General features: G+C 34.1%; 2 protein-coding genes and 1 pseudogene across 2 annotated transcripts; all 3 read right to left on the bottom strand.

Moving 5' to 3' along the window:
* Positions 1-12,850: 12,850 nt before the first annotated feature.
* Positions 12,851-14,039, bottom strand: LOC111026346 (annotated as a pseudogene).
* A 2,659-nt stretch (positions 14,040-16,698) lies between these two features.
* LOC111026347 lies at positions 16,699-21,990 on the bottom strand. Its single transcript, XM_022304402.1, has one exon. The coding sequence runs from the start codon at positions 21,988-21,990 to the stop codon at positions 16,699-16,701; it is 5,292 nt and encodes a 1,763-aa protein (XP_022160094.1).
* A 1,039-nt stretch (positions 21,991-23,029) lies between these two features.
* LOC111026348 lies at positions 23,030-25,581 on the bottom strand. The gene is made up of 3 exons (XM_022304403.1): positions 25,389-25,581; positions 25,039-25,262; positions 23,030-24,891 (listed from the first exon to the last, which is right to left on the bottom strand). Exons 1-3 carry the CDS (start codon positions 25,579-25,581, stop codon positions 23,632-23,634), a joined length of 1,677 nt encoding a protein of 558 aa, XP_022160095.1. The 3' UTR covers positions 23,030-23,631.
* Between the last annotated feature and the right edge of the window lie 367 nt (positions 25,582-25,948).

Raw genomic sequence — 25,948 nt, forward strand, 5'->3', positions numbered from 1 at the left:
CTAATGTAGAATGTATTAAAATAATTTATTTATTTTAATAAATAAAAAAATAATCAATATTTAATTAATAGTACTTTAACTTAAGTAGTATTGTGGATAGTATATTATAATTGTAATTTTTTTTTTAAGTTAATATAATTATGTTTGATATATAGTTAGTACCTACCTATCAAGTTTTATTTTTGTTTAGCTAGAATTGTTGATAACAGAAAGCTCAAATAATGAAAAAAAGCTTTTGGTAGCTACAAATTATTGAAATGACTGTAGTATTATATACTTTAAATTTAAATAATTTTAAGTAAGTCATAACATTTTAAATTACAATAAATAAAACAATATATTAATATTATGTTTATTATAATATAGTATACACTATTATAACATAATATAATATACCAGCTATACTGCATACCTAATCTCTTGATTATTCTATTAAGTAACTAATTATAATAAGAATAAAGGTTTACACACATTGCCAAATTTAATATATAGGTAAAATATAAAATAATTAGAAATATTAATGACCATAAAAAAAATAGAAATAATAAATAAATCTTTAGATACTTGAAATTGTTGTTTAATTTTTTATTCAACTTTGAAAAATTATACTTTTTTCTTTTATCAACATTATTAAAAATTACTACTTGAAAAATTTAATTTTAATTTGTAACATACTAATTTGATTTGTGAATATAATATTACAAACGATAGTCTATAGTCTATACTCTATAGAGTATAGACTGTACTGAAATCAGAACATCAAAGGTAACAAATAAGTAAGTCCATATTTATAATATTTTATAATTAATGTTTATTATAAGTTTTGGTAAAATACTGTAACTCCGAAATTTTTATTTACAAAATATACACAATGTGTATGGTTTAAGTACGATTCAACGTTCAATGTGTTAACTGTTAATTAGCACTATTTAATCCAACATAAAAAGTAAACGTACTTATGCCAATTTTAGATAATATACCCTTAGGACTTGACTTATTTTACCTCGGATGAACAGAAATAATGTAATTTATTATTCAACTATGTATCTTTTATCTTATCTTGTAATTAGTATAAACAATATTTAAATCAAAACATACTTACCAGTTCGAGATGAATAATGAAAAACCGAAACGAGTACGGAGTAGCGACAACAGCGTAGTCAAAGACGACAGAAAAATAAGACACGTTCAAAATTCAATATAAAATATGAAATGAGTGAACAAAATATAAAATAACAATTTATATAGGAACAATGTTGATAAATATTCGAATGTAAATAATTCAACAGAACTTATTTTTAGCTATTAGCTATATCTTATGCCGAGACGACGCGTGACACGAGCACGAGCGTAAGGTGGGGGCTATACCACAGAATAGATTAAATCTAATCTATAAATAATAATAATACTAAATACTAATAATATCTAATCTATTCTGTGGCTATACTATCGTCTCGCATTCTCACTGGTTCGTAAATAATACCATTGATTATAAATACGATTGTTATTATAATATTATTATAATTGATAATATGTAGTAAGTATTCACACAAAATAATATTCGTATATTTTTAAAGTAAATACTTTCGAATCTAAAATACCAAGTTATTTTTAGTTGGTACGTTTTTAAATTTTTGCATAAATTACAAATATTGAAATTTACAACGATGTTTGTTAAATTCACAAACTTTTCCCGGTTTTTTTCTAGCTTAAAAAATAATTCCCTGACTTTTCCCGGTTTCCCTGACTTAAAAATTAATTCCCTGACTTTTCCCGGTTTTCCCGGTTTTCCAGGTCTGTGGCAACCCTGCTAGAGCATTGTTAATTTTGAAGTCATCAAAATATATAAATAATGGTAAAATAAGTTTTTAGGAATTGTCTTTCAGTTTACTTTGCCACAGTTGAGATTGGACAAAATTTCTAATACATTTTTTTGAACTACATTCCAATTCTTTCATATATTTAATTACTATCTCAAACAAATTGCAATCTTGTAAAATTATTTTAAGTACAGATCTTAGAGGAATAACAGACATTTGAACTGGTTTTGGCTCAAATAAAACATGACCTCCCATCATTCTATTGGTTAATCCACACCCAATATCAACCATTTTAGGTCTAAAAAGAACACCCATTTCATCTAAAACTTTAAAACGCTTATGTTCAGAATTTATATTAGAAAAAAAATTTTCAAGGGAATCAAACATAAGTAACATATCTTTAAATAAATAAATTTCAAAATTGTTAAGACTTATAATTTCGAGGAGTTTTTTTTTTTTAAGAGATAAAAATGAATGATTAAATTGTTGTATATCATCAAACAAAACTTATATTATTTTTCTGGGAATCACACTATTATTATACCACTTAGATGCCAACAATATTGAGTTATAACACAGTGTATTATTAAATTGTTTAATTGTAATTGATTCTATACAGTGATAACTAGAAGGGATGTCATCATTTAAAATTGGGCAACTGACAAAGTGTAAAGCTGAAGTTTTGTGTTCTCTAGTAAAATTAAAATACTCATTGGAAGTTGAAACATCGGGTAAATTTGTATGTTGGGTCAAATGATTTTTATATGAGTGAAAAGTAGTCAAAACTCTACAACAATTAGATTCCAAACATTTAAACTCCGTCAAAGATTTTGGATCGTGAAAAATATTTAAATGAGTGATTAAATTAGAATTTAAACTGAATGTTTGGTTACATATAAAACACATAGGCATAATGAGTGTTTAACTTTGGTTTTTTATGTAAATATTAGTTTAAAAAAAATAATACCTATATCAATAAGAATAACAAAAAAAAAAAAGTAATTCGATACAATTTAATATATTAATTGTCTGTTGTTACACTTTTCAAAAGGTTAGACAAAATTGAAGTTAAATTATGAATAACAAAAAGAAATCTTTTTAATCATATAAGTAATATACTACAATATATTTTAAGCAATTATCAATCATAATTTAAGAAAATCATTAACTAACGTTTTTACAGACAAAATGGATTTGTCGGATTTAAGTTTAATTTCAAAAAAATAAAGTTGTATAAATAACCATACCTGTTCACATTCAGTAGGATAGTGAACATTCAATGAAAAGAATAACTTGAAACATACATCCACAGGCACAGCCTTAATCAATGTTTCTAATTTGTAGTATGTATTATCAATCACAACAAAAAATGCAGTTGAATTGATAACAATTACATATGGCTGTAACTTAAACCCATATTCAAAAGCTTTGTCTACTTTAAGTTTATGAGCTATTTTTAATTCACCAACATCCTAAAAAAATCCATCAAATATTAATTTTAGAACTATTTTAAATTAAATCACATCAAAAGTTTCCCAGAAAAAAACATGGCAAGCAGTATCTGATTCACTTTTAACAAAAGGATATGTTGTCACTGGACCCCAGTGCCTTAGCAAATTTTCAGGCTCAAAGAGAACCTACAAATCGATCAAAGATCATAATAATAAATCGGGAAATGGTCCTAGAACATGTATGTATTTTAATATTATGGACTCTGTTATTGGAATAAAACCATAATATGAAACCAATTGCTACTGTTTCTTCCACAGGTGCTAAAAATAATGCAACAAATAATGAAACAGTTTCAAATGTTGCTTCTGAAACATTAAGCTGTGAACCGCCGAGAAAAAATTTAAGACAAATACCAACTGTGGTCTGTGGATATAGTTGTTTTAGCTATTCGACAAAATAAAACAATAGATGAAGAAAACAGGGAAAGAAGACATAGAGAAAAAATGGAACAAAAGAAAGAGGCTCTTGATTTATTTTCAAGATTGGTTACGGCTCTAGAGAAGTAATATTGATCTTTAGATTATATCGCTTTTAGTAATTATTAAGTTGTAAGTTTATTATCTTATACTGATATACAAAGAGTTATGTATTTTATTTTATGTTACTTAATACAGTTGTTGTTATATAATATTATCATTTATGTTGATAAATAAATTATACATTCATGTTGATCTCTATATTGCTTTTCCTAATTATTAAGTTTAATATTACTTATACGTTATAAGTAAACATTGGTATGATTGATTTAAGACTCAAACCAGTAATTAATGTATCTTGTGTATGGTTCTATAACACAAATTATCTGTTAAAATTAAAATAATAATCAAATTCTGCAAGTTTTACCAACAATCTAACTCATAGGTTAACCTATGTTTAGCTATGAACAAATATAATGTTACTATTTACTAAACCAATATTTTTAATTAAATTTTTTTTACAAATAATTAATAGTGATTGTTAATTATTATACTTTATTATTTAACAATTACATGGTGTATTATATAGCACTTATTATAATTACACTAATCATCCATGTTCAAATTATACAATTCTAATATTTAATTGTTCACAAATTGAGTCACGCTTTAATAAACCTATACGGTTTGATGTGTATCAATTCTCTAAATTCAATATTATTTGTTTCTTCTGAAAATATTTGTTGTGGTATCAAGGAATTCGAAAGTTCATCTCCTTGCATCAAACAAATATTATGTAATACATAGCATGATAATATAAATGTTGGTTTAAGTCGATGCGCTCCATGTCAAGTGTCGTAAGCAGACTTCGAAACCTGCCTTTCAATAAACCAAATGATCGCTCAATGGCCATCCGAGCTGAAGAGTGACAGAAGTTAAAATTTTTTTTTTTCTCAGTCAAATGACCATTGTCACGATATGGTACAAGAAGGTGTTCATGGTTTGTATATGCAGCATCACCGATTATATGGCCATCATTTGGAAATTTTGATGGATCATCTATATAATTCTACACTTCAGAAAGCCGAAATACTCTTTGATCGTGTGCTGATCCAACATTTCAAACGAAACCATGTATATAGTGACACTGGTGATAACAAACAGCCTTTATGGAAGAAAACAAATCATCATACATAATATATTAATATATAATCAATGATTTACAATAATAATAAAATATAAGATAAAATACTTGTAATTGAATAGAATGATGGCCTTTTCTATTGACATAAGTTTCTAGATGTTTGTGGGGTGCACGGATATTTATATGAGTTCCATCAATTGCTTCTATAACACCAGGAAAAGAACTTGTAGATGAAAACCCATTTTTAACTACTGAAGTTCTATCTGTGTCTGGCCAAACAATAAAATGTGGAGCTAAATTTGCTAAAGAATGGATGACTCTTCTTACAACTTTCAATGCAGATGATCGGCTAACATCAAATTTTTTACAAATAAAATAAAATAATAAATAGCAAACCATAACTAATATTTGTTGTCTGTTACCTATATATTAGTCTTTTGAATTTTATAATTATAAACACCAAACCTTGTTTGTATATTTAGGGGCTGGAAATAAATATAAAAAGAGTATCTACCTATAAGAATCTGGAGTGGCCATTTTCCATATAACAATAAGAAACTGTTTTTTTGGTGGTATAGTCGGATAGCCAGGCTTATGACTAGTCAATTTAGGAGCAATCATTTGAAGTATAATTTCAAATGTCGATGGAAGCATTCTAAAAATGATATAATATGCATTAATATAACACAGACAATTTCATAAATAAGTTAATATTTGTAATTTACAGTAATTTAAGTGTCACGTAAGCACAGTCCCTTAGAATTTTGTTGCACAGTCATACTTATGGGATTACTGTAACTTAAAGTTTCTCTTAAAATCGTACCCACGAATAATATTTTTAAATTATAACAAAATAACTAAAACCGTTACACTTGGCTTTAATTTGTAATTTCGTCAAAATATGAAATTAAAATGTATACAAAAAACACGAATGTTCGCGCCGTCGTCTCCGCCACTCCCATACTAGTACATCACACCGACCACCACACACACAGTCACACATAATTTTATTGTCCTTTTATCATATTGTTTTTATTTTTGTTTGAATTACGTGATTGTGAATTATTATCTAATATGTAGATTATCATCGCCGCCGTGCCGTCTGCGCGATTATTATTGTTTAACACAGCGCCCTATTTTTTCGTCTTCCTCCGTCCGTCGTCGTGAGCAAACACCGTCGCGGATTTTTATTTTTATTGTAAAGGCACGAATTGCCAATTTTTATTATTATTGTGCGGGCGCGAATCACCACATTTGTATTTGTTGTAAGGCGCAAATCGCCGAACATTATTATTGTGCGTGGGCGCTAATCGCCATTTATATTATTATACTATAGGATAGGTAGCAGCTGGCCAGCCGAGCACAGTCATATCCGTGAGTTTTTACCTTATTATTATTATATTTTTGTATTTACAATTATTTGGATTTGTTCTGATTGGTTATAAGGACCAATCATACGTATATTATTATTGCCTATATTTTTATATTTTAGTGTTGCTGTGATTTTTATATTTGTAAATTTATTTTTTGAGATTGTGTATTAATGTATTATACAGCAACATATCATTTACCATAAACGTGTTACCATTTTATTATTAATTATAAGCACACACATACATACATACACACTTACACACCCTCCGCACACTAGCACTCACTAGTCTTGATCGCCGATCCCGTCCACTTCTACAGAGTCGCTACACATATATACACACCTATTACACAGGTCGGTGCGTACAAGGTGCGTACGGAGTATTTTGGTGACCGGGCGTCGCGGACTATCATTGTTTCGTTCCCGGCCCGTACAACGAATAAAAATAGAAAATTTCGAAGTTTTGAAAATCTCACTTACGAGTTGTTTTTAGAAAAAACGATAAGACTTTGGGAAATAAAATTTATGTTAATTGGATTCTCGTAACAAGTTACACAAAATATATATTTTAGATTTTTCAAAAACTCGAAATTTAAGATTTTCAAGACATCGATAAAGTTCTAATTGGTTTTCAAATACCAAAAATGTCAAATATCAACATTTTTGAAAATTTAAAAACTGATCTCAGTGGAGAGTACCCCTGAGATCAATTTAGAATCAGAGGAAAATATTCGTTTCACCATCGACTGCTCGGCATAAGGCGAATGAAAATAGAAAATTTCGAAGTTTTGAAAATCTCGCTTATGAGTTATTTTTATATCAACATTTTAGATTCGGAGCGGAGCGATGAATGTATTGATTTTATAATGATGTATTTTTTTCTGTCCGTCACCAACCATTCATTTGTGTAGTAAAAATGCTCCAATTTTCGAGATCAGTATCTTTTCGGATGGTAAATTGAATCAAGTACTTAAATCTAGTTCAAATCGAAAATTCCAAGTAATTTTAGAAAGCGTCCAGAAAAACAGCATAAACGCTTAGAAAAAGTGGTAATTTATACACAAAATCAAAGTTTGAAAAAAATCGAATTAATTTTTTTGGTGTAACTCAAATTAACTGCCGTAGACCATTGGAATTTTCACCAAATATTTATACTAACAATTTTCATCAATGGTAATATTTTCCAACTTTTTTTCACACTTTTTGAGCTATTTATGACAATGATCATTTTTAGATACAAATACCTAATACTAAAATTAATTACTTTAATCATAATAATATCATGAAATAAGCCTACCTATAGTAATATTATAGGCTGACCACGATCAGAATCGTTTTTCGTATACAAATAATGCAATGATATTATAATATTATTGAACTCAAATTTAATACCATCCATTACAGTGACCCACTTGTAACATACTGTACAGCAGACCGACATCCACTTGCCCACCTTTGCAGATTTTGCATACTGACCATGCATACGGGTCCATATCCATAATATACGTACCTAAAGTGTGAATTGAACTGTCCATTGTCGAACAGAGGTATAACAGTTTCGACATAGTCTTGCATACGAGGTCCCCCCTTTTCTATCAGTCATACACACTGCCAGCTCTAAAATTTGGCTATCATCGTTACTTTCCTCAGACGATGAGGAAAATATGATATCTCCTACTTGTTGTATAGCTAGTACTAGTAAATTCCGTTTATCCATTTTTAAATTAAGTCAACGTCAATACTTGGAAAAGTTTTAAAAAAATCGTAAATTCAAAAACAAAAATTAATTAATTAAAACTGATAACCGGCGTAGTGATCTGATAACGTCGCAACGCTCACGCAACCAATATTCGCGTTCGTCTAGAGGCCTACCTGTGAGCGCAGAAGTCTAAACGAACGGTTCAAAGCGTTTACGATAAGCGTAAGCACTGGAAGTGAATAAGCGCCCATGTCGAACGCACCCCATGTCTTCAAATCCCTATGCTTTCAGAATATTTTCAGTAAATTCGTCCATTTAGTAAGAAGTTAGGAAGGTACTTGGTACTTATAAATAAATAAGACAGCTTGAAGTGAAAAGTCACCAAGTTGAATTTGCTTCTTGCGCTTCTTCAGATAATAATCCTATTGGTACAAGTGCATTTTTTATAACAATAGAACCATGCAACAAAATGTTATGCATACTGGGAGGCATGTGATACCAATTATACAACTCAATGTATAATTCGGCTGTTTCTTTACAATATTCATCGAATGACTCAAAATTAATTTCATATCCACTTATCTAGTGGATATGAAATTAATATATCACCTAATTTTTTAATCAAATTTAAATCAACACCTGTTATTTTTGCCGACATTTCTGCATTTTTAAAAAATCTCCTTTCCACATTGCCAGTATTAGATGTACCTTGACCTTGTACTATTTTATTAACTTTTATCCCCATATCATTCCAAAATGTATTGATATAAACTTATAAAACTTTAGATAATTATCTATTTTGAAACTAGTAGATAATAACAAATGTTATGTACGTAGTTTTTATCTATATTTTGATATATTTTTTTTTTATTTTTGTCGCGGTAAAACCTCAATTCCTCCCACTGTGTGCCGCTTCATTTCGTTTTCCGCGAACACTTAAGCCACGCTTTCCTATTACCTTACATACTTCAATAATTCTTTCAAGAACTTGTCTATTTTTATTTACTTCTTCTCTTTGTTGATGCATCTGATTTTCCATTAATAAAGAACCAACATCTCTCTTTTGGCTATGTATAAAATAAGCTTCACAACATTGGTTATGCATCTTACTATTTTCATGTTCAGAAATCCTTTGATGAATGTTTTTCCAATCACACATTCCATAAGTGAATGGATTCTTATCAATAGAAAAAGCCAAACAAACTGAACAAAACATTTGTCTCATCATATATGCACACCAGGTTCGAATGGTTTGATTTTTTCTATAAAAAGCTTTTCTATTTACAAATGGCAGAGTGGAATCATCATGTGGTTGAACTGGATGAATCTTGAAAAAATATTCTAGTGTATGATACTTTGGTTTCATAAAATTTGATGCAGTATTTTCAACGATGGTATCTTTGTTCAGTACCATAAGAAATTCAAAGAATAATTATTATTGTTATTAAATGATTACAGCAATTTTTTAGCTGAGTAATTAAATTTGTTTTTAATGTTTATTATGTCTTATACTGTTTAAAAACTTGATATAGATATAGATGGTGAAGTTACATAATTATAATTTACACCTTAGATTTTAAGAGAAAGGAGTATAAATTTACCAGCTTATTAAGAATCAAAAACTAAAATTACATAATAGTATAAAAACTATAATGCATCTTGACCCACCAAATTCAACAATTTTGAATTGAAGAACCTATAGAGTGTCCATAGGTGTGCGCACAGAACCAAAAACGACAAGAGCTCTAATTATTAATTAAGTGTTAATTAAATTATTAAAATTATTGATCAATTCAAAAATGTCGTTCCTTTTAAACGTTGATTATCATTATAATATTGTACAATATCTATACCTATATTGTTATGTAATATTTATTAGAACGAATAATAAAATAAAATATATATTTTTAGTGCATTTGATATCTTTAAAACATTTGTATGTATCTATAATTATTGTTTTCAAAATTATTGTGGGCCCAAATTTTAAGTGTGTACCTCCGGAACCAAACCAAGGAGCAGACGTTATCATACGGAGGGTAATAGAATGGAATGCTTGTATCGTGCGGATTTGGGACGGCTTTGCACAGCCCCAAATTTGGATTGTATATGCCCATATTGGACGCAAGAGAGATTTATACAATATAAGTTTAGTGTGCACTGGTAGTTTTGACTTTAAAATCGGACGAAGCAGGTGAAGGCGGCTGTTGAGTGTTTTTCTTTTTTGTTTAAGGTGTGGGCCCCAGGTTAATCTTTTATCAATGGTAATTCCGAGATATTTGACATTTGGGGATGATGGTATTTGAGTACCCTGAAAGTTTACAGGTGGGGGTTCTGTTCTTTTTAAAGTAAATGGTACATAAACAGATTTGTCTGGATTTATTTTTATTCGCCACTTGGTTGCCTAGATGTCAATGGAATCTAAGTGTGTTTGTAAACAGTTGGTTGTTTCGACAGGGTCATTATTAGCACAAAGTATTGCGGTGTCGTCTGCGCAAGTAGCCAAGGCGGTGTCTGTTGTAACTGGTAAGTCGGCCGTATTTATATTGAAAAGATCAGGAGAAAGGTGCAAAAAAAACAAAAAAAAAAACGCTGGCTTTAATGGAAAAGTTTGGTGAGTACGAGCTACCATATCGGATTTTGTATGAGCGGTTTTCGAGATATGAGCGAATAATTAGATAATATGGCGTAGGTAGAAAAAGTTTGAGTTTGTATAGTAGGCCATCATGACCAAGTCAGGTCAAAAGCCTGCGCTACATCCAGGAAAAAACCAGGACAAAATTGATTCATTTCGAAGGATGATGATATTTGGTCTGTCAACCTATGAATTTGGTGGACAGTGGAATGTTTTGCTCTAAAACCGAATTGAGAGTTTAGGATAATTTTATGAGTTTGCATAATAGGTCTGATTCTTTTAAGTATTATTTTTTCGAACAGTTTTGCTAGAGTTGGAAGTAAGCTTATCGGCCTGTGGGAGGTGGCTAGAGTCTTTGGCTTATTTGGTTTTGGTATAAGTATTACAGTTGACAACTTCCATATTAGCGGAAAATATGATAGTCTTAGCATAGCGTTGAAGATAAAAGTAAATAGTAGAATGGGTTTGCGAGGAAGATTTTTCAGAACTTTATTAGTAATTAGGTCGTGGCCAGGTGATTTCCCATCTTTTAATTTTTTAATTAAAAATAATATTTCGCTTGGCGAGGTATGTTTGGCAGGTAATGACATGGGAAGAGGGCTATTGATAAATTGTTCGATGGTTTCAGAGTGGTTAGAGTTTGGTATTATATCGGGGTGAGGTGTGAAAATTTTCGATAAGTGTTTACCGAACAGATTGGCTTTTTCGATATCGGAGATGGCCAAGGAGCCGTCTGAGTCTGTTATGGGAGGGAGTTGTTCCTTTATTCTGAGTAAATTTTTAGTTGTTTTCCAAAGAGAACCGTTTGTTTGGTTTAGTGTTTGGTATTTATTTTCAAAATATTCGGATTTATGTTTTAATATCATAATAATTTATAATCATTGTATTTATAAAATGGTAAAAATTAATAAAGAAATATTTACGCTAAGTATTTGAAGTTATAGAGTTATTATCAATTTTAATTAAAAATATTTTATGTCTATGTACAATTCTATAAAATGAAACTTATAGGAATTTCTTAAAATTAAACACAATTCATAACACACTGTGTATGTATGTATTTGTAAGTGCGTTTGTGTGTGTGTGAACTCAAACCTAATTATAAAAAGATAGATATCCCTACGATAACCCAATAACTACTTTAAATGACAATATCATACAAAATGTTAACGTGGCAGCATATAGCATATTGGTTATCCACATATAATAAGTCACAGAGTAAAATAACTAAATATTTTATTGAAATCATCAACTTGTATCTACAATACCTTCTATATTAGTTAATAGGTAGGTACTAGAATATTAGATAAGATCAGATTAAATAACATCGCCTTACCAACATTCACCAATATTGTTGTATAAATGTCGACATTCGCTAGTAAATGCTTACAAACAGTACAAATTTAATTAATATGCCAACATTCACCAATGACTTTGGTGTATGACGACATTAAACGGTGACTGTCAGAACTCATCATTTGTGGACTTTCGCAGTAACATATATAATATCTATACGCAAATTATCTATACGAATTCATATGTAACACATACACAGCGATTCCTCCATACACCTACTGTACAGCACAGTGGTACCTAAGTTTTTTACTTTACTTGTATTATTATAATATTTTGATATAGCTAAAAAAAATGTAAGAACCCAATTGGGAGATGCACGAGAGTCATTTAGAAAGTTGGCTGAAACAAATGCCCAACATATGGATGTAAATAATAATACATTTATTTGTATGAAGATATTCTTTTAATGATTAAAATTATTTTGGTACTTTTTCAGAATATAAGTCAATCTATTTCTCAGTTGGCAAAAGCTATGAATAAAATGGCTGAAAACGATGAACGGAGATTAACAAACGAGGAAAACATGGTATCTGTTATGAAACTGTTAGTTGAAAAAATGTAGTTCCTAGATGACTAATGTTAACTATTATTATTATTTTGTTTTATTCAGAAGTTTATTTTATTTTTCATTTTTTTAATACATTTATTATGTTACTATTGTGTTAATATTTATTTTTATGTTATTTTCAAAAATGTTGTTGTGTTTAAGAAGTGTCTATTTTGATTTATTATTAATATCGAAAATTTAACAAAATCAGATGGTATTTCAGTGTATTTTGTTAGAAATTTATTAAAAGTAAATTATGTACACAGAGAATTATAATAATTAACATTTTGAGATCAATCATTTTTTTTGTATTTTTATACAAAATTATTTAAACAAAAAAAATAAACAGAAACAGAAATATACCAAACATGACAAACAGGGCCACAAAGATTCAGCAAACTTATATCTATAATGAATACTGAATACACAGCCTCCCCTAAAACAATTATTAGCGCCCGGCCTTGCTAACAAATGGTATTTGAAATATTATGATACATATAAATTATTGATCACCATCGACATAATTAGGGAACTAGTTTGCCAGTTAACTGTTTTTGTATTCTCATAGCAACCACCCTTGGTCCTCTTCTATCTTCGATTTCATTGTTTTCGTTAATTCTATAATTTCCTTCAACTGGTTCTTGTTCAATACAATCTTCGAAAGGCTGAATAGGAAGACGATAATGAACACGCATGTTGTGTATAACGGCGCGTGCATTTACAATTTTTCCAGCAATTTCAGGTGCATACATCAAAACACGTTGATATGAGAGGCATCTCCACATACTTTTGAATACACCAAAAATTCTTTCAACAATGTTTCTGGCTTTGCAGTGTTTTTTTGTATATTGATACTGTAGTGTCCCATTTGGATAACGTGTAAGTGGTGTTAAAAGCCAAGGCTCAAGAGGGTAACCAGCATCACCTTGAAATAATCATGAACATTTTTAAGACTCATATAATTCAATAGTTAGTTTTATTAAACATTTAATATTATTAGTACCAATTAACCATGTGTATCTTTCACCCCTATTGTAATGAAATTCCATAGCCCTCCGTATAGAAGAAACACTCCATATGTATGAATCATTTCTTGCACCTGGGAATCTGGCGTTAATATTTAATATTTTTTACTCTGGATCGACAACCTATAATTAAAATTTCAAAAATTATTTGTGTTTCACAATTTATATTATTATTCAATACATACCACTTAAACATTAAGAGAATGGTTCCCATGATGATTCACGTATGCTTCTTCATGATTCTTTGGCGCAAGAATATTTATGTGTGTGCAGTCAATAGCACCAATAGCACCCTCAAATGCTTGTGGCGCATTTGAAAACTTTTCTCGAGCATTGTCCCTTAACTTAACCTAACCTAACCTTTGGAATATGGAATTGTTGTATGGCATCCATATTTGGCTAAAGACCAATTACGCCTAGAGCGAGTTCAAAACCGATTCCTCTCATACGCTGCCTGCACATGCTACACATAACTTAACCTAACCTAACTTGCTCAAGATTGTTCACCCGCCCCATGACTATTCATCCATTAGATCCTCCTTGAATATCCCTCTTCTCTCTTCTCGACGTATAGAGGCTAATTTTTCCTTCGTCACCTCTCTTCTTAATGGCACTGTTGATGCCCCTGACCTTCTTTCCTCTATCTCTTTCCGCGTTCCTGTACATTACACTTAAAATCACTCTCTTTACCTTGTCCCTTCTAACCGTTTCAACTACTCTCATAACCATATTTTGCACAGAAAGCTCCGTCTGCTCAATAACTATTTTAAATATTGTATATATTACTTAAGTAAGTTAATTTTTAGTTGTATTATTATGTTATGTTTTTATTTGTACTAAATATTTAATTGATTGCACTGTAAATTCCTGTTTTACCTTGTTTTTTCTATAAGATTACTTCATCACTATTATTACTATATTTTTTTCTGTATATAACTTGTATTGTAAATATCTTGAATTGCCGATTGGCGTTAAATAAAAAAAATAAAATAAAATAAAATAAATAAATTATATTATCCATTTATACAAGCCCACTTTCCTATTGTCATATATGCACTTTTCAAGTGATATACCTCTACCGACGTTTGAGGCGCCAAAAGACCATAAATTAACCGGTTACAGTTTGGCTCTCAAAAGTGGGTGTAACACGGTTGCGCCCGTTTTACCTTTTATACCTGCATGTAATGCAACACGATTATGCTCCAATTATATATATGTATAAATATTTATATGTGTCCCGTATATTATGTATATATCATATATATATGTTCTAACGATTTTCTAGTGAACTATTTAAAAATAATTTTCCTTCCAATTTTACTGGGTTAGGACTCACCACAAAATTAAATTGTTAACTTGGTTAAAAATTTGGAGTTACATTTTTTGTTTAAATTTTTAATACCAATAATAATAATAATAATAATATGTAAAATAATATGTAAATAATTATAAAAAAAAAAAATCAAGTCCAAGGAAAACCAAGTCCGACTGTATTTTTAAATAGTGTACTTGAAAATTGTTAAAATATATATATGACATATACATAAAATACGGGACACATATATATATATTGGAATGCAATCGTGTTGCATAATATGCAGGAAAAAAAGATAAAACGAGCGAGACAGTGCTAATTGATCGAGCGCAATCGTGTTGCCTTTTTTGAATAGAAAAATTTAAGCCGGGCGCAATCGTGCTGCACCGCTCAAAAGTCGATATCGTTACTTTACTGCTTAGACTTTTCAATCCTCAACAACCATGAATTAACCGGTTACAGATTGGATTGAAAAAAATACAATAACCTAAGATTACTGAGCGATAAGGCTGCGCACCGGAGCCGACGACGTGTGTACGTGTGTGTGTGTGCCACACGCAACCCGTCGTATGAGAATGTTCGTCGTCTGTCGAGTAGTCGTGTGGGTAGGAGAGAGTGGACTGTATATAGGATAGGGTTAAGTGTTTTGAGTTTATGTATAAATTAGAGGTGAGCGCAACGATTAACAACAATGTTTTCGAGGTATATGACAATGTACAGAACAATTTTATTGGGTGTTCTGCAATAATTGATGTCTAAAAACTAGTGTTAGTAACAAACTGATAATTGAGCGCGATCACAATACAACCGGCATATCAATAAAAAGGTAAATTCAAATAATTCAAAATACAATTAATATAGGTACAAAATTGAAAAATATGTCGGTTTGTTGACAAATAAATAATAATACTATCGTGTGTACGACCTGATAAGTACAGCTGGTAGGTGATACCACGACGATGGTGCTGCGGTTAACCTGGAGTGACGATGAAACGGCTGTGGACGTTGATGGGGCGTGCAACACTTGCACTCCCGTCGAATGCGACAACTGGGTCGGCGACACCGGGTACGTGCTGCCGGTGGTCGACGGTCGTATGGAGATCGGAGGCGATCCAAAACGGGACGACGCGGATACGAATTATGTACTTACGGTGTACTTTGTCGAGGCGTAGAAAACGGCACTGACGACAACAAAATTATTAACGCACGGTGCGCACTGCGTACGGCGGTACCGGCGGCGTGTGCCTAACGGCATGAGACACGGGCGGAACAAGGTAAATCGCACTGCATACATCGACGGGCGGGCGATACCGGAAAAAAGTGTGAATTCGTGGTTATTCGGCGCAGGCGGCCACAGAACACGATTCGTGTGTGTGCTAACGACACGAAATCACGGACATCACCCGGTTCGGAGCAACACGTACAAAAAACTATGGCGGTTTGACGGCGACGGCACACCGGGTCGCGTTAGTCAATCAAAACATGCGGTTTTGAAAAGAGTGCCAAGACGGCTGAGCAACGACGACGAGACGGCGGCGGGACACCGGCGACCGTCGGCTAGACCACGACGGTTCCGGCCCCTCTCCGGCGGTACAAAGTTCACTCCGCGTGTGTATCGGCGACGTGTGTATAGCAAACAGCCGCGCAACGCGATAAGGAGGATTTGTGTACCCAACATTTCCTCCCCCGTTGAAAGACCGCGTGGACTTTCAAAAAAAAAACCATCAGAGCAGAAGATTGTTGAAAAACCAGATCGCACACATTACAATTACGAGAACAAAAAATACATAAAAATACAATTATACAAAAAAAATATTTCAAAAGGAAGGATGGAGGATGTAGAGGGGATGTCAGGACTGTCTACCCATCGGTTGGCAACTTGACCACTTTGACGACTGGTCGCTTCATCTCCCCATCTTGTGTCTTAATCGTGACAACGCGGACCGTCTTATCAGGACCTGGGTGGACCGCTGTGATGCGTCCCATTCGCCACACGGAAGGGGGTTGATTTGGAGCCTCAACAATCACGAGATCATCCACCTTGAGGTTGTCCTGGATGGCAGTCCATTTTTGACGACTCTGCAACGTATTTAGGTATTCCTGTGCCCAGCGTTTCCAGAATGACTGATGCAGCTGTCGAAGGAGCTGCCAACGTGTGAGCCGATTTGTTGGAACCTCGGTGATGTTCTCCTCCGGTACTGCTAGAAGTGGCTGTCCGATGAGAAAATGTCCAGGTGTCAAGGCCGTTAAGTCATGTGGGTCCATGGAAGCTGGAGTGAGTGGACGCGAGTTTAGAATTCCTTCGACTCGAACACATAATGTCTCGAGCTCTTCATAGGTGAGCACCTGAGAACCAATCACTCGTTTCAAGTGGAACTTCACAGTTTTGATACCCGCCTCCCAGAGACCGCCAAAATGTGGTGCGGCTGGTGGATTAAAATGCCAGTTACAAATTACGTGTGTGGATACTTGAGTCTGGACGTCCTTGTTGCGTAACAGAAGTTTCAGTTGACGGGCGGCGCCAATATAGTTCGTGCCGCAATCAGAAAACACATGTGCTGGTACACCCCGGCGTGCAATAAATCGGTCTAGGGCGGCGAGAAAGGCGTCAGTCGTCAAATCAGAGACAATTTCAACATGTATGGCTTTAGTGGCCATGCATACAAATAATGCGATGTAAACCTTAGGGGTCTTCGTGTTTCGTCTTTTGCATTCTTTAATGAGGTATGGTCCTCCATAATCCGTGCCCACACTAGAAAACGCGCGGACCGAATGAACCCGAGCTTCTGGGAGTATGCCCATACGGGGTGTTGGATGTAGTGCTTTGTGTCGAGTGCATGTGACGCACTTAAAAATGACACGGCGGACGGCCCCTCGACACGACACAATCCAAAATTCCTGACGTAACATCGCGATAATGAGTTTCGGTCCTGCATGTAATAAACTTCGGTGAAATGCGGTGATGAGCAGTGATGTGACATGAGATTCTTTCGGCAGTAAATACGGGTGTTTCGCATCGTCACTCAACATTGATCGCTGCAGCCGACCGCCTACTCGAATTAAACCAGTATGATCCAGAAAAGGAGCTAGTTGAGCCATAGTAGGAGGGGTTACTATGTGGTTGGGTTTGGCCAGCTGTTTTAGGAGTTCTTGAAAATGTGTTCGCTGAGTGACTCGGACGGCAAGTCGCATGGCACGCTGCAATTCATCTGGTATGAGACAGTCTGCGTCAGTAGGGCGCTTAAGAATTACTCGATCTATGAAGCGCAAAGCATATGCTAATGCTCGTTGAAGACGAGACCACGATGAAAATCTAAGTAAAAAGTTATCAAAGTTCGGCGCTTCACGTACAACCAATACGCACGCGGACGTATTCTTCACCTCAGGTAAGTGTTGAGGACTGAGCGATTGGATGAGTGGCCCTGGCCAACTCTTTTCCAGAAAATGTATGAACGGTGGACCTTTCCAATGCAAGCTACACGCTACGAGGTCGTCGGGCAATAATCCACGTGAAGAAGGGTCGGCAGGGTTATCCATAGTAGACACATGAGACCAATCGCAATCTGGGAGTAGGCAACGGATCTTGGCTACTCGGTTGGTAACAAAAATCTTAAAAAACTTTTGGTCGGTAGTGAGCCATGACAGCACTATAGACGAATCTGTCCACGCACGCACTTTTGAAACCGGAACAATAGCTGTGATTTTCAGGTAGAGCCGTTGCAACATTTGAGCCAGCAAGAGGGCTGCGCATAACTCTAACCTAGGTATGGTGAGAGACTCGTCCTTTTCACTTCCTTTCAAGGGAGCTACCTTGGTCTTGCATGTCACAAGGGAGATGGACACCTTGTCCGTTCTATCGACAACGCGGAGGTAGACCGTAGCAGCATAACCCTTCTGCGATGCGTCGGCAAACCCTAATAGTTGGATATCTTGAAATCCTCTGGTGTCAATATGGCGAGCGATTTCTATGTTGCTCAACGACGGTAACTCTGCCAAGAAATGACGCCATGCTGTCTGTAGATGTAGCGGAAGCGGAGTGTCCCACTCTAATTGTGTCTGCCAAAGTTGTTGCATGAATGATTTCGCCCACAATAACATCGGACCTAGAGCACCAATGGGGTCGAACAATCTGGCAATGGCAGATAATACCCCTCGCTTTGTATTGGGCGTGTCCTCGACATGCGTGTGATAACCAAAGGCATCGGTAACGGGGTCCCAATGTAGGCCGAGTACTTTCAATGACGAATCATCTTTAGGTTCGAAGGAGGGACAGTTAGCTCGATCTTCAGGCGGAATGCAGTCCAAAATCCTGGAGCTATTGCTACACCACTTTTTCAGGCTACAACCAGCTGAACGAAGTAGTCCTATTGTAAGATTTTGCACCTGACTCAATTCCGCTTCCGTATTCCGTCCAACCACAATGTCGTCGACGTACGTATGATTAGTTAAGACGCCCTTAGCGGCGGAAAATAGTGGTTCCGCGCAAGCGTCCAAAGCGTGTAAGACACGTATGGCCAAGAATGGAGCGGAACTCAAACCATATGTAACTGTCAATAATTCGTACTCCTGGATCTCCTGTTCCGGGGAATGGCGCCAAAGGATGTGTTGGAACACGCAGTCTTCATCACGGACCTTGATCTGACGGTACATTTTAACAATGTCGGCAATGAAAATATATTTGTATAACCGGCATGTGAGTAAGAGTTCACTTATGTCATTTTGTAATTTCGGCCCGACACAAAGAGTATCATTGAGAGAGACCCCTGACGATGACTTTGCTGACGCGTCGAAGACGACCCGTAATTTGGATGTATCGCCATCCCGCTTCACTACCGCGTGGTGAGGTATATAATATTTACCAGGTCGGGTGGCGACCTTCATGTGTCCTAATGCCAGGTAGTCATTCATGAAAGATCGATATGACTCGTACAACAGTTTGTCCTTTTGGAGGCGATGTTCCAAGTTCAGTAGACGTTTCAAAGCTAAAGATCGGGATTCTCCAAGTTGACATGTTAACGACCTAATTCCGGACTTTGGACGGGCTATTTGAATTCCCTCGTCATTAATGAAAACGTGGTGTCGGAACGGTAAAGCAACACAAAAACGCCCATTTGCATCTCGCGATGTAGTTTTGGTAAACCACCTTTCACACAGCTCATCTTCCGTGGTAGGAACTGCAGGAGCGCCGGGTTCTTCAATTGACCAAAAGCGATGTAATAAAGTGTCTATCGACGGATTAGATGTAATCAACAATGATATACGCGGGACCGAAGCCCTTCCAAGAGGGTTCACTAATCCCATAATAATCCATCCCAGATGGCTGTCCATGGCTGATGGAAAACCGGCAGTGTGTTTTACTATCGATTCAGAGCGAATAAGAAACGGATATAAATCACCTCCAAGTAGCATGTCGATCTGAGACGGAGTGTCGAACTGGGGATCAGCTAATACCAAATGTTGATAATGTGTGCGTACCTCTGTCGGTAGTGGCGTAGACGGCAACGTAGACGTTAACTTGGGAAGTACTATTAACTCGTGGCAATTAAATTTTGGACTCGATGTATGGTGCGGTATGAACGAACAAGACGTGCTACCTCTAACTTGGGTAACCGGACTTTGAGATAGACCAACTATTTCACTTTCACATTTCCGTCGTGATAAACCAATGCGAGCTACGCAATCCGTAGTGATTGCCGAAATTTGAGACCCGCTGTCCAATAATACGCGCACAATATGATATTTTCCACGCGCATCTAGAACTCGAACAATGGCTGTACCCAATAACACCGTAGTGCCCGACGACGCTGACATGCCCGAAAACTTAGAATTGACGCTTCCACCCTCCCCGCCATCGGTTGAGACGCGTTCCGGAATGGTGCTGGTCGTAGGTTCTGATTCTGATGGAAAATGTAACAAAGTGTGATGACGTTGTTGACATTTTCCACAAAGGTATTTGGATTTACATGTGTCTACCATGTGCGTCGAACTCAGACATGAAAAACATAATTTATTTGTTCGAACGTATTCCCGACGTCGTGGCACGGAATATGTTTTAAATTCCGCACAGTGATATAGAAAGTGTTCACCACGATTACAAATAGTACAATGTTTTGCCTTATTCGATTTTGACGAATACGACGACACACCTTTAGTCTTATGAGCAGCATTACTCGCAGCGGTAAACGCCAACTTCGGTGCGATGGATTTCTGAGATTTATTAGATCGAGTTTCGGTTTTGTCAACACCCTGGACGTTTTCCAATATTTTCACACGTTTTTGAACAAAAGTAACGAGAGTATCAAAATTCGGGATAGTGGATTGACAAACATCCGCTTCAAACAACTGACGTGTTTTCGGATCTAATACCCGTGAACCCAAAAAAAACAACATAAAGTCCGCGAGATCTTCGACTTCGAGTAATTTTAACGTAGAGACATTTTCCTTGAAGATATTTAAAAACGCAGTCAGGGCTGGTACTGATTCTTGAGCCATCGGCTTGAACGTGAAAAGTTTGTCCAAATGAGCAGTTGCGAGCAATCGTTTGTTTTCGAATCGGTCGGTGAGCGCCGCCCATGAAACATTATAATTCGACGCGGACAATGGAATTGATTTAATTACGGATAGTGCAGACCCGGTCAAACTCTGTGACAATAACTGAAACTTGTGTATATTGTCGAAGTTGGTATCATCATGAACAAATGATTTAAAACTATCACGGAATGCACACCAGTTTACTATGGACCCGTCGAAAGACGGCAATTCAATTTTTGGAAGCGCACTAAACGATTGCCGAATAGGCAGCGGTTGTATAGCCACGGTTGCTTCAGACACGCGATCAACTATTCTGTAAATTTCGTCGACAACGGCTTCGACGGTATCGGTTACGGGCGAATCGACCGATTCGTATTCATCGGAACGACCGACAATGACCAATGAATTAATAATAACAGTTTGTTCAGCTTGAAAATGGGAAAAAAGATTATCTAACCGTTTTAAACTTGCGGATAATTGTTCCCGTTTCTCGGTATTGCTCATAGATAACTTCGCGACGTCTAAAATATCCGATATTGATTTTTGTGCACGGTTACGTGCAATACGAGCACATTCCAACGCTTGCTCGGCCGTTTCATCTTTTTTAGTTTTCGGTGGCATTATCGACAAGTATTAGTAAAACGTGCCAACGTTAACTACTAAAAGAACAATTTGATACGAAAAACAACGATTTTGTGAACAATCCGGACCGTATGGACCAAACAATGAGCGATAAGGCTGCGCACCGGAGCCGACGACGTGTGTACGTGTGTGTGTGTGCCACACGCAACCCGTCGTATGAGAATGTTCGTCGTCTGTCGAGTAGTCGTGTGGGTAGGAGAGAGTGGACTGTATATAGGATAGGGTTAAGTGTTTTGAGTTTATGTATAAATTAGAGGTGAGCGCAACGATTAACAACAATGTTTTCGAGGTATATGACAATGTACAGAACAATTTTATTGGGTGTTCTGCAATAATTGATGTCTAAAAACTAGTGTGCGACGGCTGCACATCAAGCCGGATGACGCGTGTACACGTATGCGTGCGCTGTCGGCGACCAACACGTACCGCGTCCTGTGCGATTTTTCACGTCGTTGTTGACCTGTCGATAACCCTGTAGGAAGGGGAGAGTGGACTGTATATGGTAGGATAGGTTCGAGAATATGAGAGTTCAGGTGTGAGGTAATGAGCGATATCTAATCAACAAGAACAATATTTAGCTATGAAAGGTACAGGGTAATTTATTACAATATGCTGCAAAATCAGGTAACTTATTACTAATGTTAGTAGATACTAATATTATGATCGTACATCGATTGACATAATTCGAATGACAGTTGAATAAAACAAAATAGAATGTCGCGTAGGACAAGTAATAATTACAAAAAAACAGAACAATGAACAAAACAAATGATAACGGTGTGTACGACCTGAACGAATGGCTCTTAGCAGGAAAAATTTTTTGTAGAATCCATGACGTCATATCTCATGAAACTGTGATAAGGCGAACTATGATAACAATGATAACGAGAATATCAAATAATAATACTACCTATTAAATAGCAAAATAGTAAATTATAATATAATATTATATAATATTATTTTTATTTTATAAATGGTATATTAAAGTATTTTACTATACTATTACCTCTCTGCTAAAAAGTAAATAGTTAAAAATAGTTTAAAATTAACAGTGAAACTAAAGATAATCCTGATAATCCAAAAAGGGTGAGAACTCCGGAACATATTAAACGATAAAGAGGAGATAGGTAAACTAATTTATTACTACATTGTTGGTGTTGTATGCAGGTGGTCTGGCTCAGTGAATACAATTATTGCTGGTAAATATTTGACTTAAATAAAAGTAGATACATAAATATTCTGGGTACCTAGTAAGTTAATTTATTTTACTTTATCATATTTTGAATCTGTATGTACTATTTTATATTCACCAAGGCAGGGCAAATTAATGTTTTACCCTCAGATATTGAATCTAATTGATCAAACAAAACTTGTTAATAACATAAATACATAATACATCTTTGACGACTTAATAAATATGAAAATTTAATTTTGGAAATATCTAGTTGTCAGTTAATACATTATGGTTACAATTATAATATACAACTCTGAAATAACATAAAAAAAAATAGTAAAAATAATATTGCAACAAAAAAATTGAAGTGTCAATCATATTAGATAAAATAATTAAAATGTCAATAATTTATAGATAATAATAGTTAATAGATAGGTAATCATAATTTATAAATAGGAGTGGTCAAACATTTGTGTTGTACTTATGAATAAAGTTTCATTGGAAGAATTCCTTAATGATTCTCTAATATGCTTACTCTCATTAGATGATAAAGTAGGTGGTTCAATTCTTTTTTTTTTGTTGGTAAAAAATCTGGTTTGAGGTTCAATATTTCTCTTCTTTCCTACATTTGAAGTATTTTTAAAATCTGTATTTTTGGCCAATTTCGAAATTATTTTATCACATTGTTTTATTATATATTTTTGATCTATGTCATTTAACTTGGTACGATTCACCATTCCCAGTATTGACTCTAACTTATTTGTGATTTCACCTGTATTATCTGTATTTTCATCTAACTTTGGCTGAGTTTCGTTTGGTTGTAGGAAACCATTATCAACAGCTAATTCATATGTTAAAGATGTTGAAGTTACTGCAGGTTTACATGGTAATAAAATATTTTTTTTTTGTTTTGCACATGCATGAATATGCTTGCAAATATTAAAGTAAATTACATTATTCATGCATGAGCACTTATAGGTATGAACACATATCTGGCATTCAACACAACTCAAAACACATTCACTACATGAAAAATTTGTTTTCTCAACTTTATAATGGACATTGTAGTTAGTTGTAGAATTAACCAACCAGTAACCATCAACTTCTGATATCATATTTGATGTTACCTCAGAAGATTTTTTATGAGCTGCAATAATTTGATTAATTTTAGAAGTTTTTTTTTGTTTTGCAATTTTAATAATCCTTTCAAAACTTTTATCCCTAACTAATGACATAAGTGCATTGATTGACAGATCTAAGCATTTACATTTTTTCCCATCTAAATAACTATATTTTATGGTTTTGTGAAGTGCCTCTAAGTACATATTTGTATTTATACCAATGTGTTTTCTATTGAAATATGCCCACTTTTCTACTCTACATGAATACATCATTTTAAAGTACTTCCCAAAATCTTCAGTCTCTGTATCATTAAATAAGTCATCTAATACTTTTTGGAGTTCAATATAAAAATAATGTTCATTAGTTTCATACAACAATGCTTTTAAGGTTTTGAATACAATGGTTTTCTTTTCATTACATTGTATTTTGCTTAAATTTTTTGTCCAATTTCTTAATACATGCCAAGTACATAAAAGCTGTTTTTCTGCAGGACCCATAACAGCGTTCCAGGCATTATAGAACGCTGGTTCATCATCGGACATAAACACATTTGCTGTAACTTTACCGGTTACATTTTTAATGCACTGAAAGTAATGTTTATATAAAGCGGTGTCAGATTTATTAGAAAAACAAAATGCAACGGGATATCCGTTTCCAAACTCATCCACCACAACTATAGTATACAACTGAAAATTATACCCATTTAACCCATGAGTTCCGTCTATACATACTTTATCATTTCCAAATTTCATTAGTAACTCTGACTGAAACTGTGTCATTATGATTAGACAAAAATCATCTTTTGTAAAACTTTGAACATTATTGTCACTGTTTCCCTGTTGTTTAAAATATATTATTGGACTTTCATCACCTTTCGCTATCATCTCTTTTACCCAAAGATTAACACTTATTAAATCGTTTTCATGTCTTTTGGTAGCATATGATATATTATAATCTATTTAGATACATAAAAAGGTTAAATTAAATTACACACTTAGAGGAAATGAATTGTTATGGTAGTTACAATGTACATATTATATAGTTTATTGTTCATATTATAGGACGCCTACAGAATACTTACTAATATTATTAGCCATTACTCGACAGCTGAAATATGAAAAATCAAATTCATTCGGCTTTGCTCTGTTATTTCTTAATTTATCAGCAGTTGAGCCATTGTTTGGCCAAGCACATTTCGATTTGTCTTTATTTAACCAATGTGTTGGAACTAGTTCCACAGAATTGTCGGCGTCAAAATTAACTATTGACCACATGTTTTATGCTGTGAAGCGGTAAGTAGCAGTTTATAATTAAAATTGTTAGTGCAATAACAATTTTTGTAGTGTAATAAAGTGTAAATAACAATATAAAATATAATAATAGGTATTTAAGTAGGTATTAAAACATTTGAGGGTAAGAAATCAAAATAAAAGTCTCTCCTTTAGGTCTTCCCAGAAAAAATTAGTAGGTAGGTACCTATCCATTTAAAAATGTTATGTAAAGCATTAGAGGTATATTAAAATAGGTAATAAAGATTTTCTTGGATAAGATATATACATATTATTAGAGACTAAACTATTGATATAGGAATAAAATTAAAATAAATAACAAATTTTTTTATTTTTTAAATTATAAGTAAAA

This window comes from Myzus persicae, unplaced genomic scaffold (assembly GCF_001856785.1).
Source record: "Myzus persicae strain clone G006 unplaced genomic scaffold, MPER_G0061.0, whole genome shotgun sequence".
Classification (NCBI taxonomy): Eukaryota; Metazoa; Arthropoda; class Insecta; order Hemiptera; family Aphididae; genus Myzus; species Myzus persicae.